This window comes from Akanthomyces muscarius, chromosome 5 (genome assembly GCF_028009165.1).
Source record: "Akanthomyces muscarius strain Ve6 chromosome 5, whole genome shotgun sequence".
Lineage (NCBI taxonomy): Eukaryota > Fungi > Ascomycota > Sordariomycetes > Hypocreales > Cordycipitaceae > Akanthomyces > Akanthomyces muscarius.
The window spans coordinates 2,493,740-2,509,491 of record NC_079245.1 but is presented as its reverse complement, the minus strand read 5'-3'; the positions used below and the strand labels follow the sequence as shown (position 1 = coordinate 2,509,491).

The 15,752-nt window shown below is 51.1% G+C and overlaps 6 protein-coding genes across 6 annotated transcripts; 2 read left to right on the top strand and 4 right to left on the bottom strand.

Moving 5' to 3' along the window:
• Positions 1-122: 122 nt before the first annotated feature.
• Positions 123-1,813, top strand: LMH87_010130 (uncharacterized protein; the record flags this gene model as incomplete). The annotated part of the gene is made up of 2 exons (XM_056197238.1): positions 123-1,519; positions 1,576-1,813. 2 exons carry the CDS (start codon positions 123-125, stop codon positions 1,811-1,813), a joined length of 1,635 nt encoding a protein of 544 aa, XP_056054308.1.
• Positions 1,814-2,126: 313 nt separating this feature from the next.
• LMH87_010129 (uncharacterized protein) lies at positions 2,127-7,160 on the bottom strand (the record flags this gene model as incomplete). Its single annotated transcript, XM_056197237.1, has 1 exon — positions 2,127-7,160. One exon carries the CDS (start codon positions 7,158-7,160, stop codon positions 2,127-2,129), a length of 5,034 nt encoding a protein of 1,677 aa, XP_056054307.1.
• A 1,677-nt stretch (positions 7,161-8,837) lies between these two features.
• On the bottom strand, positions 8,838-9,511 carry LMH87_010128 (uncharacterized protein; the record flags this gene model as incomplete). Its single annotated transcript, XM_056197236.1, has 2 exons — positions 8,838-9,152; positions 9,239-9,511. The coding sequence occupies 2 exons, from the start codon at positions 9,509-9,511 to the stop codon at positions 8,838-8,840; spliced, it is 588 nt and encodes a 195-aa protein (XP_056054306.1).
• A 1,120-nt stretch (positions 9,512-10,631) lies between these two features.
• On the top strand, positions 10,632-11,645 carry LMH87_010127 (uncharacterized protein; the record flags this gene model as incomplete). The annotated part of the gene is made up of 1 exon (XM_056197235.1): positions 10,632-11,645. The coding sequence occupies one exon, from the start codon at positions 10,632-10,634 to the stop codon at positions 11,643-11,645; it is 1,014 nt and encodes a 337-aa protein (XP_056054305.1).
• Positions 11,646-11,657: 12 nt separating this feature from the next.
• On the bottom strand, positions 11,658-13,116 carry LMH87_010126 (uncharacterized protein; the record flags this gene model as incomplete). Its single annotated transcript, XM_056197234.1, has 4 exons — positions 11,658-12,155; positions 12,221-12,639; positions 12,708-12,912; positions 12,997-13,116. The coding sequence occupies 4 exons, from the start codon at positions 13,114-13,116 to the stop codon at positions 11,658-11,660; spliced, it is 1,242 nt and encodes a 413-aa protein (XP_056054304.1).
• Positions 13,117-13,720: 604 nt separating this feature from the next.
• LMH87_010125 (uncharacterized protein) lies at positions 13,721-15,692 on the bottom strand (the record flags this gene model as incomplete). Its single annotated transcript, XM_056197233.1, has 6 exons — positions 13,721-14,322; positions 14,395-14,950; positions 15,016-15,092; positions 15,151-15,210; positions 15,274-15,424; positions 15,516-15,692. 6 exons carry the CDS (start codon positions 15,690-15,692, stop codon positions 13,721-13,723), a joined length of 1,623 nt encoding a protein of 540 aa, XP_056054303.1.
• Positions 15,693-15,752: the final 60 nt, after the last annotated feature.

The window sequence follows — 15,752 nt, the reverse complement described above, 5'->3', positions numbered from 1 at the left end:
TTAACTGTCAGAAGAGAGCAACCATTACGGACTGCGTACAGTGTAAACCCACGACATCCAGCCCTATCTATCAGCTCTGTGAACACGAGACTGCTTGCCCTTCTGCCCGCCAGCTAAGCAACATGCTGGAATTAACGACAGCCTCTCTCTTGGAATTTCTCTTTCTAGGGGTTCTCTCTATTTTTGTTTGTACCTGGGTTCTCTCCAATATCCGCTTCCGCCTTGACACCGCCAAATACCATGCGCGGGGAAAGGGAGAAAGCTCGCTGGTGCGTGTGCCTTTGAAGCCTTATTCTCTTCCATTCCTCGGTTCGGCTTTGAGTTTTTTTGACAAAAAGATTGGCCGATTCTGGAGCTCCCTGCAGCAGGTTTGCAAGTCATGGAACCTCCAGGCCGTATCAATACTCCTTGCCGGCGTGCGAACGCACATCTTCTTCGCGCCGGCCAACATCCTCATAGTGTTTCGAGCCAAGAACCTGACTCGCCACAAACACGCGCGCCAATTGGCTATTAATGTTTTGGGTATGACGGCTGACCAGGCGGCCAGGGCCTTTCCGGAGTTCCTGGACCCCAAGACCAACATTACGCTAGAGCGCGTTCACACTGAATACCTGCTGGCACAGGGACCTGTCACGACCCTGACCAACAAGTTCATGGAATGCCTGTTAAAAAGCACTTCTGAAAATGTAGGCAGCGAGGATGGGTCCGAGGTCGAACTCTATTCTTGGATCAAGGCGATGCTCTTCGATGGCTCCATCACAGCGCTTTTTGGATCCAAGCTGCTGGAGATGCATCCGGATTTGCAGGATGATTTCTGGATCTGGGAACAAAACCTCCTTACCCTCCTGTTTGGTACCCCAAAGCTCTTTGCGTGCCAGGCATATGAGTCTCGCGACCGTCTTTTGGTCAAGTTGGAGGCATGGCTGGCGCACGGATACAAGCACACCGCTGAACTAGACGACTCTGTGGATTGGGAGCCGTACTTTGGGGCCAGAATCATGCGGAAGCGGCACGAGTACTATAACCAGCAAAAGCTCAGTTTATCCAGCCAGGCGGGCAAGGAGATGATTTTCCTCGCAGGCATTCTATCCAATGCCATCCCCACTATTGGCTGGCTCTTAACACACCTCTTTTCACCCACCAGCGATTCAGAGCTCTTGCCGCGAATCAGGGACGAGGTGATGACATGCCAGCGAGAAGATGGCTCTATTGACATGCGAGTCCTCACACGCCTGCCACTGCTCAACTCGACCATCAACGAAGTACTGCGGCTTTACATTGACTTGTTGATTATTCGACAAGTGGAAAAGGGTCTGGTCATCAACGGACTGCAGGTTCATCAAAACGACCAAATCATGGCGTCTTCCTGGATGGCGCACAGGCACCCCGACAACTTCACCAATCCCGAAGTCTTTGACGCCGAGCGGTTTCTTCAGGATGATCCGAAATCTGGGGGGCATACAGCTTCCACCTCTGGACTTGGTGGCAAGTATTTTCCTTTCGGGGGTGGGCATCACATGTAAGTTGCATCTTTCATAGCCGGTACAAAGTCAAGCTGACCCAAATGCTGTATAGGTGCCCAGGCAAAAATTTTGCCAGACAAGAAATTCTCGGCACCGTTGCCGTCTTGTTGCTGAACTTTGACGTAACCTTCCTTTCCTTTATTGAGCGTCAAAGCGGTGTCCTCGAGCGCAAGGGTTCTGATCCGAAGCATTTTCCCAAAATGATCAAGGCTCTACCAGGTAACCAGGTCATGGGGCTTGATGGAGACTTGCTGGTTAAGATTAAGAAAAAGAGCTCCAAAGATATATGAGATGTCAGCATTTTGATTCATGTCGCAGATTCATCGTATAGGAGTAGTAATACAGCTGATAAGAAGTCTCTTTTGCAAGATTTCAGAGCGCACTGACACCAAACATGCTCCTTGATGTGCACATTCCATCAGCTGACTGGGGTGGCATAGAAGCAAATATACTCCATACAAGCAGTATGAACGCAAGACATAAGATTTGCAAATCAACCACTACCACTACTCCTTATATTGGTGTTGGGGCCAAATTGTTCAAGGTGAATGGCATGATTTAATGAAAACTATGTATTTTTCGAAGGTCAATAGAATAAACGCCTCATTTAGAGGCCAAGTCTAGCAAACTAGTCTGAAAGGCCAAATTCCGATCCTTCAGTAAGACCGCGTCGAGGTCGTTCCCTCCTGCCATGACCGCAGTCCAGAACCCCGCCCGTGTCTCTTCCCGCCACAACCGATCCAAATCCTGACGTAGAGCATCAAACGATCCGGTCTCGTCAACATCCCGCGACACGAGAGCATCAACAGTATGTAGTATAGCCCTCCGGACTGACTCGATGCGTCCTGTGCCCCCAAAGGCGCCTTCGAAGCACGCGGTATCGTACTCGAAGCGGAGGACAAGCGTATTGTCATCAACGGCTACAAACTCAGCCATGAGTCTAAACTTGGAGCCCTCACCCCAGACGAGCTGAGGCTCGATGCTAGGACCCTCACCAATGGGAGATACGCTCCACGGGCCTCCTTCACTCACAGAGCTAGGGTTGGATAGCGTGCTAGACGAGCTAGGTCGTGCATCGTGGAATGACACCAAGCAATCAAATAGCGGGTGATCGGAAAGTTGCTCCAGTGGATCAACTCCCAAGTGTTCAAGCAGCTGGTGCCACGGAACGGCGTGGTAAAGAGAGTTCCGACAGGCATCTTGGACCGCGGAGAGGTAGGAGCGTAGGGACGCATGGGAACACATGTCTCTGGCGCTGGTAGCTTCAGACGCACTGCTGTCCACGAATGGCACACGGATCGGCAGTGGCTCCAGCCTAAGCCCAACGGCGTATGTATCGGTCTCCGTCTGACGATTTATAAAGGGAACGCCGAGTGTGATGCCTTCTTCAGTCAGCTCATCGTGGGTACTGACCGCCGCAGCCACTGCTGCCACCATTATTTGCTGCAGGGTAATGCCTTGGAGGGAGCACTGAGATTGAATACGGTGCCAGAGAGATGGAGATACAGTAGCCGACACTGACTTGCCATCGTAGCTCGTCCGCTGGGAGCTGCTCCCCAAATAGCCTGGCCGATCATCCTTCACCTGTCCCAAGCAGTTCGACCAAAATGCAAGATTTGACTGCGAAATGTCCGACAGTCCAGTAATACCATCAGAATCTATCTGGTCTGTCAGTGAGATAACAGGCCCAAGTGGTTTGTTGTCGTATGTAGCAGCCACCTCTCGTAGAACAAGTTGGAGTGTCGTGTAGTCGCAAATTATGTGACTCCATAGCGCAACTACCATTTCATCACTAATGAAGACCCTGACAGGCTCATCAAAGAGTCTAAATGGCCTGTTTAGCTCGTTCCGAACATTTACTGTCTTGACCACCTCAACACGAGGAGAGTACTCGCAGGGCAGCACGAGCCGTTGCACTCCGGGCGCGCTGTGTGGCACCGGCAGATAGCGTCTTCGGAAGACCTCATGACGCGTGAGCACAGTGTTCCAGGCATCAACTAATCGGCCTCGATCGACTTTCTCGGTGTCGTATTTCCCCACGTAGCTCACGGTAAATGACGATGTCCCTGCGCTACCGTGCCGGTATCTGTGCCACCACTGCTGCTCCAGTGGTGAAGGATCAGAGAGCTTAGCCCAAGATGTATCTTTGGTCAGGGCATCTTGAATCTTTTCTCGGTCCAGCAACTTTGGTGCCACATCTATCTCGTCAATTCTCGCAGCCAGGTCCCGGAGCACAGGCAGGTCCAGGAGCATCCGCAGCGGCACAGGCTTGCGAGTTGCAGCAGATAGCCTTGATGCCAGGCGGACATGATGCAACGAATGACCTCCAAGCTGTGTCAGACTTGAATGTGGGCCGATATCAAGCGCACCACTGTTGTCGCTGTTCTCTAGGACATCCTCCCAGATGGCCACTATCATGGCTTCCGTCTCTGTCATGGCGGATCCAGTTTCCTTTATAACTTTTTCGGCCTCCTCTTCTTCAATCCACCTGCGAGCTAGTCCAACAACAGCCTTGTAGTCAATTTTTCCTGTGGGCGTGGTAGGTATTTCATCCATGATGAACATGTGCCTGGGCACTGCAAAACTTGGAATCGCTTTGCGAACGGTCTTTTGTATGACGGTGGAGGTGCAGGTATTGTCGGTCTGTACGATACACACCAGCTCATCATCCAGGCGCGTGACAGCCACAGCAAGAGCCCCCAGCGACTTGCAGACCAGTGCAATCTGCGATTCGAGTGATTCCAGATGTATGCGATATCCTCGAAGCTTCATCTCTCTGTCTGATCTTCCCAGGAAACATATCTCGCCATCTTTACTCCAGTATCCTCGATCTCCAGTTTTGTACATAAACTCTCCCAGCCCGCTGCAGAACGGGTCAGGAAAAAAACATTTTGCATTGAGCTCTGGTCGGTTGAGATATCCTTGAGATACCTGGACACCAGCCAGATATATTTCGCCGACTCGGCCGGGAGGGGCTAGCCTTTGACGGTGGTCCAAGACGTAAATCCTTGTGGTTGGATTAGGCCCTCCAATAGTTACTGGTTTCCCTGGTGAGAGCAACTTAATAGTGGCTCCGCAAGTAGCCTCTGTAGGGCCGTACATGTTGTACACAATCTTTTCAGCCCCCCAGGTGTCGCAGACTCTCTGAGGCACGGGCTCGCCTACCAGGTACAACGTCTTGAGCCTTGGGAAATCGCCTGGGTGGAGCACAGAAGCGACCGATGGAGTCAGTATTGCCGAGTCGACAATTTTTAGGTGGCCGAAAGTCTCTTCTTTTGACTTCAAAACCAGAGTTGCCCCATATGAAAGCGCGGAGAACAGTTCGTGGATGCTGCCGTCAAAAGCGACTGACATCATCTGCGCAACGCGGACGCCGACCGTGGCCTTTAAACGAACAGAGGTGTCTAACTGAAACGCAACAAGACCTTGATGGGAGCAAATCACACCTTTTGGTTTTCCTGTGCTGCCTGAGGTAAATATCAGGTATGCTCTATCCCACGGCCTCGGGCGTGTTCGCAGGGGAAAGTTTTGCACCATGTCTAATGCGGGCTCATTGACGGCTTCACAGACTTTATTCACCACGGAATCAACATTGAGAACCGAAACGGCCAATTTCGGAATTGAAGAAGGGCAGCTCCTAGATGTGGCCAAGAAGACACGTGCACCTGAAGATTCGAACAGTGAATCTCGGTAGTCTTGCGGGTGTGCTTCGTCCAGAGGGCAGTACACCGCGCCTGCTCTCAGCACGCCGTAGATTGAGACAATCCAGTTGATCGAGCCGTCTGCATGTACAGTAACAACCTCTTCTGGCTTCACCCCAAGATCCAGTAGCGCTTGGGCGACAAAGCCTGAGAGTTCGAGCAATTCTGAGTACGTGACAGTCTCATCGGCTTGCTCAACGGCGATTGCTGATGGGTGTGTCGTGGCCACACGCTCAAAGAGTGTAACTAGGTCGTCGGTAATTGAAGCTCTAGTGGTAGAGCTAGAGTTGCAATTGCCCATAGAGCGCAAGGTAGCCAAGGATTTCGTAGACATGACGGTTGCAGCAAGCCTTTGCAGCGTCTTGTCCGTCTGACAGATGCCAACCAACGCCCGCTGAAACATTCGAGAAAGTGTCTTCATGTGATGCGAATAGAAGCGTTTGCTATGGTACTGTATGGTGATACTTCCATTATCAGACGCAATGATACTTAAAGGGAGATCACTCGTCTGGCGGGTGAAGGATGGGCGTAGGTTGCCGCCGTCTGCATGTTCCTGGACGTCGGGCTGCATGGCGAACATGTGTCCAACAACGGAAGGACAACCGTTATCCATTGTTGTCCAAGCGAACTGAGAAAGCAACTTCATGCGATGATACACATCATCGAAAAACTCTGCCAGTGACATTTCCCAGCATATGTCCACCTGCAGAGGAAGGGTTGTGACCGTGGGTCCGACGGTCTCCAGTACTCCTGGAAGGGAAAGGTGGCGTCCCGATATGACGGTACCAATAATAACATTGTCCGAGTCTGTGCAGAGACTGAGACAAATAGCCCAGGCCGCGTGTAGAAGCGTCGCATAAGTGACGCCGCAGCTCTGCGCCACTTGTCGGAGCTCTTCCGTGTGGTGACGTCGCAAGTTGAATCGAACCTCTTCCGCTGTGCCTCGCTCATGATGGCCATCTTCTGAGGGCTCGGGCGCGGGGAACAGGAGATCATCTCTTCCGGCTGACAGCTTTCTCTGTCTAGATGCCCAGAATGCGTCACCTTCAGCCTTGCGCAGCATTCTCATCTCTTCCAACGAAAGACAAAGGCTCGAATAGGATGGCCCTGGCTGTACTGTGTCGCCCTCCATGGCCGCTTTTACTTTGCGGAGCACCAGGGCAGCAGACCAACCATCAATCAAGGCATGATGAATAGACCAGATGAGCGTGCTTCGTCTCCTTGTAGTACCATCTGCAGCAGTCTCGAGGTGTATGACGGTAAAGCGCACTGCCATGGAGACGCTTGTGTCACACACTCCTTCCCACGATGGGACTGCGAGCTCGGGTTTGCCGTTTCCTCTGCTATAACTGCCCGATGTGGTGGTAGCCTCATCGTAAGCGCGAACTGACGTCGTGGTAAACTCCCGCCAGTGCAGCCTTGGGAGCAAGTTGCATCCAGTGTGGGGGTCGCGATAGACTGTGTGGAATATCGACTCGTTGCCCAGGACGAGCTTCCAAGCTTCCTTTGCCGCCGTTATCTGGCTAGGATGATACTCTTCGTAGTAATGAATGATGTTGGACCCTGGTAACTTGGATCCGCCTTGGACCATGGGGATCTGTACTGTCGAGAACTCGCAAGGTGTGCATTTCGCCGCCAATGTCGGGTCGCACAGATCTTCTGTTTCAAGTGTTGCCATAAGAAGTTCGTCATTTTGTGCATTCTTGCAGTCCCGAAAAACTTGTCCAATCGGATCATCGGTTTTTACATCAAGTAGGACGCTGTCGCCGGCGTGCAAAGAATCCTCCAGCTTGGTGGCGCTGGTGATGGAAAAGGGAGAGTCTGAGACTGTGCTTAGACTCTCGGGGAACGAGCCCTCGGATTCTGAGATGCTCCCTGAAGGACTGCTTGTCTCGACGCTCCGGTCTGAATTATCCTTTCTTTGTGTCATGTCCATTGCTCCTGGTGATTCGATTCTTCCCGCTCCTGGTCGACAGCGTTGTAACAGTTCACTGATGGTAGTGGAAGAAAGTACATCGTCGGCGGCTATATCCACTCCCTGGAGCTTACAGGCCGTACAGAAACGCAAAGCGGCGATGGAGTCACCGCCGCACTTTACGAAACTAGATGACCTGTCGATTGTGTCGGGTTGGGTGTCCAAGACTCTTGCGAGTATCTTGATGGATGTGCGTGCAGAGGCGCCCATTGTGAAACGAACGATGGATAGATAAGCAGAATCGCGTTGAAAGACGGCAATATCTCAGAAGGGTTTGAATGCAATACAAATATTCATGGCACTAGCTGGCCAAGGTGATGGACAATTGCCTGGGGCTCTGCTCCGTGCCGCTTGGAACGACAGAATATGGGTCGGCGCGAGGGCTGTTTTTGGCAGGAGCGTAGAGGTCCGAGATTTTCAACACGAAGCTGAAAGTTTCCGAAGCTTTTCAAGTGCGCCAATTGTCCTGTAGCAGAGACTGCCTTACTCGATAGAGCCCGAAATGGAAACAGAGCGACCTGCGTCCAAGGACCGGTCAGCACCGCTAGGTCACCGACCGTACCTACAGACTATGCGGCTGAAATTAGATGCCACAGTAGTCTAACATGAGTAGATTATCCGATTTGGTGCACAGACGCATCGTTCGGCTCGTCGGTGGCCGTAGAGACCGAAACGTTGAAGCGACTCGGAAGCGAGGCCATTCTTGTTGCTCGGGTCACGCCACGACTAGAGCTTTTCGTGGGAAGTGGTCAGCAGCTCCCTGGCCGATGCATTACCATGGTTACTTCAGTAGTCTTGAAAATGGAAATGACTCGTAAGATTTGGTTGACCATCTCGGCCTGCGGTGTCAGGCTTGGGCCCTCATGCTACCTCGTTGCCTGATCTCTTGTCCATGTTTTGCCGCATAACTTTGCGCCTACGTGCAGCGCGTGCAACCACACTCTTTGCGTTTTCTTTTTCTTTGCATCTAGTTGCCGCGACTTTCAACAGATATGGCAGCTTTTGCAACAGCGTCCCTTTTCTCTACATTGCGCCGTGTAACAACAAAGGTGGTGCGTCATGTTGTGTTGGGCCAAATTCTTTTCGTAAAAAGTATTGCCAGTGGCGTTTGAGGGTGACAGCAGCCTCACAGATATGATTTCATCATTTTCGCCCTCTGTTTTGCATCAGGACGATGGTTATCTGCCGGACTCCCGTCACGAAGGCTGTCCATTACTTTTGCAGCCAGGCTTTGATGTCACTATACAATTGTTGAATCAAAACAGACCACCACTACAAATCAACATTGAGACGATCTTTTCGTTAAGTCTCATTCGATTGACAAGGACGCCTTCATTGAATTTGATTCAGACTTTTTGTTTCGCGGCTCAAATAGCGAGGTTGTAGCACATAGCTAGCTACCCTATACTACCAGTTTATGTACTCGATTTAGCTGAGCATTGATATATTCGCATAATAAATCATTTTCATTCAAACATTCGCATAATAAGAATTGACGGAGTGGAACTTTTGACTGCGTTGTTGCCGGCTAGTCTGAGACAGCATTCTGCCCACAGTAGATCCCAGTTGATCGGGAACAAAATCGCGCAATGATTTTGTTCTCACCAACACTGCGTCACTAGCAAAGGCCCAGTGCTTTTATTCGAGAGGCTTCTTTGGCTTATGGAACTTGGCTCCCAGCTCGGCTCGGTCCTGCAGCGAACCATCCTCTTTCCACAGCCTAATGAGACGCACAGTCTCATGGCACAAGTTCTTGGCCAGGCCCCTGTACTCGGAGATGAGATCGCTCTCCTCTTTGCTTCCCGGAACGGGCGATGAGTCTTTGGGCACAACAAGCTCATAAAAGAGCGTCAGGTACGGGTCGAGCTCCTCTTTCTCCTGTGAGGCCGAGTCGCATCCATACCCGACCATCATGGTGGTCTTGTGGCCGGTTTCTCTCACGGTCGCAAGAAGCTGAACTAGTGTTAGTGACAAGCATCGATGGCGAAACTTGGAGACTTCGATGAGAAGACATGTTCGTCGCTCAGTTATTAACGTACATAGAGGTTGTCCTGGAGAAAGACGTCCTGAATCATGCTCTTTCCCTTCTTGGCATGGATTCCACCGTCGCCAATGATGATCTCGCGCGAAAAAGCATTGGGGGTACCTCCGGGCAACACATTGCAGCTTTGAACGTGGGCTGCAAAGTCTTCCGGGTGGCATGCGCCATGCTTGACGCCTTGCCACAGCTCTGTACGCGTGAGCCGCTGCTCCGGAGACACGCCTTTATTGGCACAGATGCTGTAGCTAACGTTGTACGTGAGGCCAGACATGTTTTCAGTGCTGCGATAATCCAAGACTGTATCTGTGATTATGGATAGGATGTGAGGATCTTGTAAAGCAACGTGTCGACTGATCTCTGCTCTAAAATGGGGTCTGACGATTCTACAAGTTTACGTCCTATTTTCGGCTCCCATAGTCCCGGCGATCAGAAGGAAACTCCCTGTCTGACACGCTCCGGGAAGTCAAGCCGATTCGGCTGGAGTTTTAACGGCCGGCTGCAGGCTTCGTTCCGAAGCAGCCAACCTGCCGAAGAGACGTACGATGGCTCTGAAGACAACTACATTGTGTCATTTCTAATACAAATTTGCCGTTTATGATCGCCACCATGGCCAAAATTATTCATAATTTTGCCGTTTTCTTTTCATTTTCTCCAGCTTGCTAGAAGTCAGCCCACCGAGTAGAGTGGCGGCGACCGAAACGCCAAGCGGCTGAAGGCGCCGCAGCCACCAGAGCCGATTCCGCCTCCGAAAATTTCACAGAGCAATATTGATCTATTCATAAATATTATTTATTCCTACTCGATTGTCGAAAATATCAAAACCAGCCCCAAAAAGTACCTCATGAAACCAGCTATCGCTTCTTTGGCTACTTTCGGCGGCATTAGTTCGGGGGCCGGACCACCGGCGTCTTAGGCTTCTCGGGCAAACAATCACTCTGTCGCCCTCTGCAAAATTATGGCGAAATCTTTCCTGGAGAAGTTGATTTTTCTTACATGCTGGAAGCAGCTCCATGGAGCGATACCGGGCCGCCTTGCCAAATGTTTTGCGGTCCGATTTTTTGAGGGAGCCATATTTAGTCAAACCACAGCTCGTTGCATAGCCGGTGTCTGCCAACTCGGCCGAGAAGACATCTATCGGTATCTCTGCTAGATTGGTATATCTTTCTAGGTATAATTGTAGAATATTTTGATTTGATCTGTAAAGAACTCAACGTATAAACATTCTTCAGAGGCTTGTGACGAAGAGTTAGAGAGGAGTCGGGCTGAGTTGAGCAGCTCCGAAGGTAAACTCCGCGACGTAGGACAATATCATTTATAGATGATAATAGCCGCCTTTAATCTCCCATCTGCAAAGCATTGTATAGAAACCTGATTCATATAACATCATCACCATGCCTTGCCGCCCAGCGATATCATCCCTTTCTCTTGGTCTGCCGTCAGTCCACGCCTTGCCCCCAAGACTGGACCAAGCTGCCCATCGTGGACTAGACATAGAGCTCTTCCACGATGAGATTCTAGAAATTGCCAAACAGTTTGCAACAGATGGCCAGGAGTCGGACCATGACAATCAGGTCAAGGCCGCTCATACCATTCGCGCCATGTGCGACGAGCGTGATCTGAAAATCGTCTGCCTGCAGCCCTTCCGCCACTATGAGGGCCTAAAAGACCGGGAGGAGCACCAGAGACGCATAGAAGAGATGCGGCTATGGATACGTCTTGTGGAGATTCTAGGCATCGATCTCATCGGAATCCCATCATCCTTTCTGGGCGAGGACGAAGCAAGTGCCGACATGGATCTCATCATCAGCGATCTGCGAGAGATAGCAGATATGGGCGCTCCCCATAGACTCCGGTTTAGCTACGAGGCGCTCTGCTGGGGTACGCACATTGACACATGGGAAAAGTCCTGGGAAGTCGTGTGTGGTGTCGATCGGCCCAACTTTGGCATCTGCATCGACACCTTCAACTTGGCCGGGCGAGTCTTTGCCGACCCGGCGGCAGACAACGGCCTCACTCCAAACGCGGAAGCCGCCATGAAGCTATCTATGCAGCGGCTTCAGGAGATGCTGGAAGTAGGCAAGCTCTTTTGGGTGCAGGTGGTGGACGCCAAGAAGCTGGACAAGCCGTTGCGTGAGGAGCATCCGTACTACGTTGACGGCCAGCCAAGCCGGATGAGTTGGTCCCGGAACTGCAGACTATTCTATGGTGAAGAAGATCTTGGCGGCTATTTGCCCGTGAAAAAGGTGCTGGACGTGCTAGTCAATCACTTTCAGTTTCGTGGCTGTGTCAGCGCAGAGCTTTTCAACAAGAGTCTTGCCGACACACGCGCCGAGGTGCCAGAAGAACACGCAACTAGGGCCGCCCAGTCATTCAACAAACTGGCAAAGGATTATGGTCTGATTTAGCTAGCTGTAATATTATACATTTAATGCAAAGTATTTTTTTCGTTCAATTCGGAAATTTGCCTCTTTCTGGCCAAAGCCCAAGGCTTCTTCCATTCGCCCGAGTGCTTTGTCCAACACATCTGGCGCCACTGCAAAGATGATGCGGAACCAGCCCTTACAGCTCTCCGAAAGGTGGAATGAGCGCCCTGTCGCAACAACAACACCTGCCGCTTTCAACTTGGTCATTAAATTGGCTTCTTCGGCCCAGCTCTCGGCCAGCGGAGCCAGGCGAGCGAGAACGTACACGCCGCCGGTGGTTTCCACGTATCGGATGTCATGCTTGCTCAGCCATGAGGTAATTTTAATGTAAGCAACAGTCAGGCGTTGTTGATTCAGCGTTATGAGCTGGGGCAGCTTCGGATGGCGCAAAAGAACAGTCGTAATTAGTGACGCGAGAGTGGAAGTCTGCGTCGTCGTCAACATGCCGACACTAGCGCAGACTGCGGTATTGGCTTGCGACACGATGCATCCCTGTTAAATACGCATAGTTTTAGCAAATTGTCGATTCTATCTCCATGTGACCCGAAAAGACTCACCATGCGGAAGCCACTGCTGCCAAAGTCTTTGCTCGTGCTCCATAAGACGTGGACTCTTTCAGGGTTTACACCAAGAGATGGCAGATCCAAAGACAAAGAAGATATAAATCTCGTCTCTTGAGACGATGATTGGAGAAGACTGAGGCCATATACCTCATCCATGATGAGATGCAGACCATTGGACTCGCAGAACTGTGCGACGCTCTCCAGCGCTGGCTTTGTATAGCACCGACCGGTTGGATTGTGCGGGTTCGTCAGAACAACAGCTCGAGGTTCTTTAGCTCCGCAGGCTGCTATCGAAGCTTCGAGACAACGCATCAAGTTCTGTTCATCAGTCTCTTCGCTTGGATCTTCTCGTGCCACGGGAAAATTAACAATAGTGACCCCAGGAAGCAGGGACATGTGAAAGTCGAAGCCACCTAGATGAACAAATTAGCATTTTGCTCTCTCAAAGTCAGACATGGCCGCGAAAGTAACAAAGTCTCACTCCAATACGATCCCGGAATAATGACAGACTCTCCTGCATTGCATATACCAAACAGGAGCGCCGTGAGGCAGCTAGTGGCTCCTGGTCCCGCCACCACATGAGCTGGTTCAACTGGGACATGTGGGCTAAAATATCGGTTGAAAAAGGCGGCGAGGGCTTCAAGTAGCTCAGGGTCGCCCCCGAATCCCTGAGGGTAGGACAGGTTCTGGTCATTCACACTTTAGTATGACAGCCCTGCGCACTAGACACAACCGCGGTGTGTGTCCGGTCGGAGAATGGTTTAACTTACTTCGCAGCGCAGCTTCTTCTGGAAAATATCTTTGCATATTTCAACCAGCTCATTCCGGATCAGATGGTTCTCTGCGATTGCCAAGTCCAGGCTCGTGTTGGACTTTCGATCATGAAGCATAGTTTGTATTCCTGGAAGTGCAAGGTCAACCGTGGAGCGGGTGCGTGCTGAAAGCCAGTGCGCAGTGGAAGTCATGATGTTTGGCAATTTGAAGGTATTCTTTTAGAGCGAATTTCTTTTTCTGGGCGTGAAACTGCAAATTGAAGGCTGAGTATGGTTATATAGGCTAAAGTCGGTAGTCTCAGCGCCTGCCGGCCGTTGATGTATTGGAAATATTATGGCGCCCTCACGGCGGTTTGCCTTGAGATGGATTATCTTTCCAGTTGCTTTTGTGCGTTTTTAATTTTCTTGATTCCCTTTCTTTTTTTTAAAAAAAAAAAGAATCCTTAGTCACATAGCTGGTTCTGCTATCTTTACTGTCTACAAGAGCTGGTTGGCTGTGTTGCTCATCGCATTAGCAGGTGGTCGGCCACCGATTCAGGGTGTTACATCGGCGCAGCTCCCTTGTTAGTTCACGCCTTGTCTGACGTTTACTACCGACTAAGAAGTGTCGCTGAATGAGGTCAAAAGACAAGTTTCATTCTAAGCCCGGGTTCTCTATCGACCTATCGATACTATAAACCGCAGCCATCGCTCTCCGTGCGGCAAAAAGGCTCCGATGCCTTCAAACCCTCTGGTCCTCTCGGTGTGTAAACTTCAAAAACGGCCCATTCTTCTCCCCCGCCGCGAAATGATCCTTGACGTGAAACTCGAGCGGCAGGGGCTCCCGCGATTCCATCTCAAACAAGAACGCGAGGCGGGCCACGGTCAAGTAGATGGTGTTGTAGGCCAGGTTCTTGCCGATGCACGATCGGGGCCCGAAGCTAAAGGGGAAGTGGACGGCCCGCATGCGCGCCAGCTCGGCCGCCGAGCTCGTCAGCCAGCGCTCCGGCTTGAAGACCTGCGGGTCGGGGAACACGTCCGGGTCGCGGTGCATGGTCCAACCGGGGACTCCAATCTGCGTGCCGGCGGGCACCAGGTGGCCGTCGATTGTGCCGTCGCGCGGTGACTCTCGCACGAGGTATCCCGGCACGCCGGGCGACATACGGAGAGCCTCTTCGACGCAGGCGCGGAGGTACTTGCATCCCTGCAGCTTTGGTCCGTGGACAATTTCTTCCACGTCGGAAAACGTAGAGCGAATCTCTTGTTTCAGTTTGATGTAACATTCTGGGTAGCGCGCGAGGTAGAAGGAGAGGCCAGAAAGGGCGGTCCCTGTGGTGTCGCTGGCTAATACATCAAAACTTTAGTATACCCTGAGCTTCATCTTCAGCTTATTGAGAATGGTTTCAGGCCACTTACCAGCGATAATGAGAATGACGGCTTCATCAGAGAGCTCTTGGAAGCCCATCTTCTCTCCCGTCTGTTTGTCTTCGTGGGCAAGAAGCAGACCAAAAATGTCCTTGCTTCCTCTTCCGGCTTTTTCCTCGGAGATTCTGTGTTTTACCTGGTCATCCACGTAGTTTCGGAATCTCCTTACCGCAGACAGGATGTTGACGAACAGCAATGGAGCGAGACCCCAGCGTTCCACCCAGGGCACAACGCCCAGGACGACCTGGCTGTGCTGGAACGTGTCAATAATCGGCTGGATGAAGTGGTGGTCATCTTTTGTGAGCATGTCGTAATTATGGCTAAAAGTGAGCTTTCCCATAATATCATATGTCAAGTACGAGTTCCATCTCGACATATTCTTGTATTCGCCCCCAAAAGTAGTTGGGTCGGTGAGCTTGGAGCAGAACAGCCGGATCTTGTCCAGCTCAGTGGCCTCGTACGATCTCATGGCTGCTTCGCTAAATGCGTGCGACATTATTCGGCGCTTTCGAGCATGAACCTGCTTGTCAATGGCGGTGGACATGTTCTGTCGGCGTTATACTTTAGCGCTGTGTCCAGCTGAAGCGGCGGTAAGGAACAGTGAAGACTCACGGTGAGCACTTGTTTATCCTGAGGGCCTCGCGAATAAAATGTGCCCTTTTGAAACTGCGACCCAGTTGAATAAATGGCTGCCGCGAGTTTTAGTAACTGAAATCTGGTTGTCTGTAAACTTGCGACTAAACTTACTCTGCACTGCATTCGGCGTGATGAATGACAGGAACCCCGGCTCCAACCGCACGACTGGACCTGTTTACAAAACGTCAGCTGCCATTTTTTTGTAATTGCGATTAGGTGTCAAATGTCACTCACCATATCTCTTATGCATCTCATCGGCTTTGAGATGCTTCACTCCTTTCCACGAGTAGTAAAGATTGGGTAGAATGCTCATCCGGAACAGCAACGGGCCAGGGTACTTGGCGCAAGGGTGAAAATACAAGTTGTAAATGCATCCCCATACATGCTGATAAAAGGACTGTCAGTTTCATCCATATATTTTTTTTAAACACTAGAATGAATGTCAGTGGTAATGGGTCTCTGGGACGTTGACTTACCCAAAACACAAACGCGACAGCAATTGTCCGCATTGCTGCTCCTCCGTGAATGTGCACTTGCTCCATAACATCGACATAAAGCAGCTTCAGAAAAGAAGAGTCAACAGTAAATGGGAGGTTATTCCCAAGCCAAGCAGAGATGCCGCCGCCAGCTGGCAGCTCAGTTGTATTTTCCATGGTGGGCGTGTTCGTGATGGCAGGCTGGAACAAGGCTACTCGCCACGACTAACAGCACGA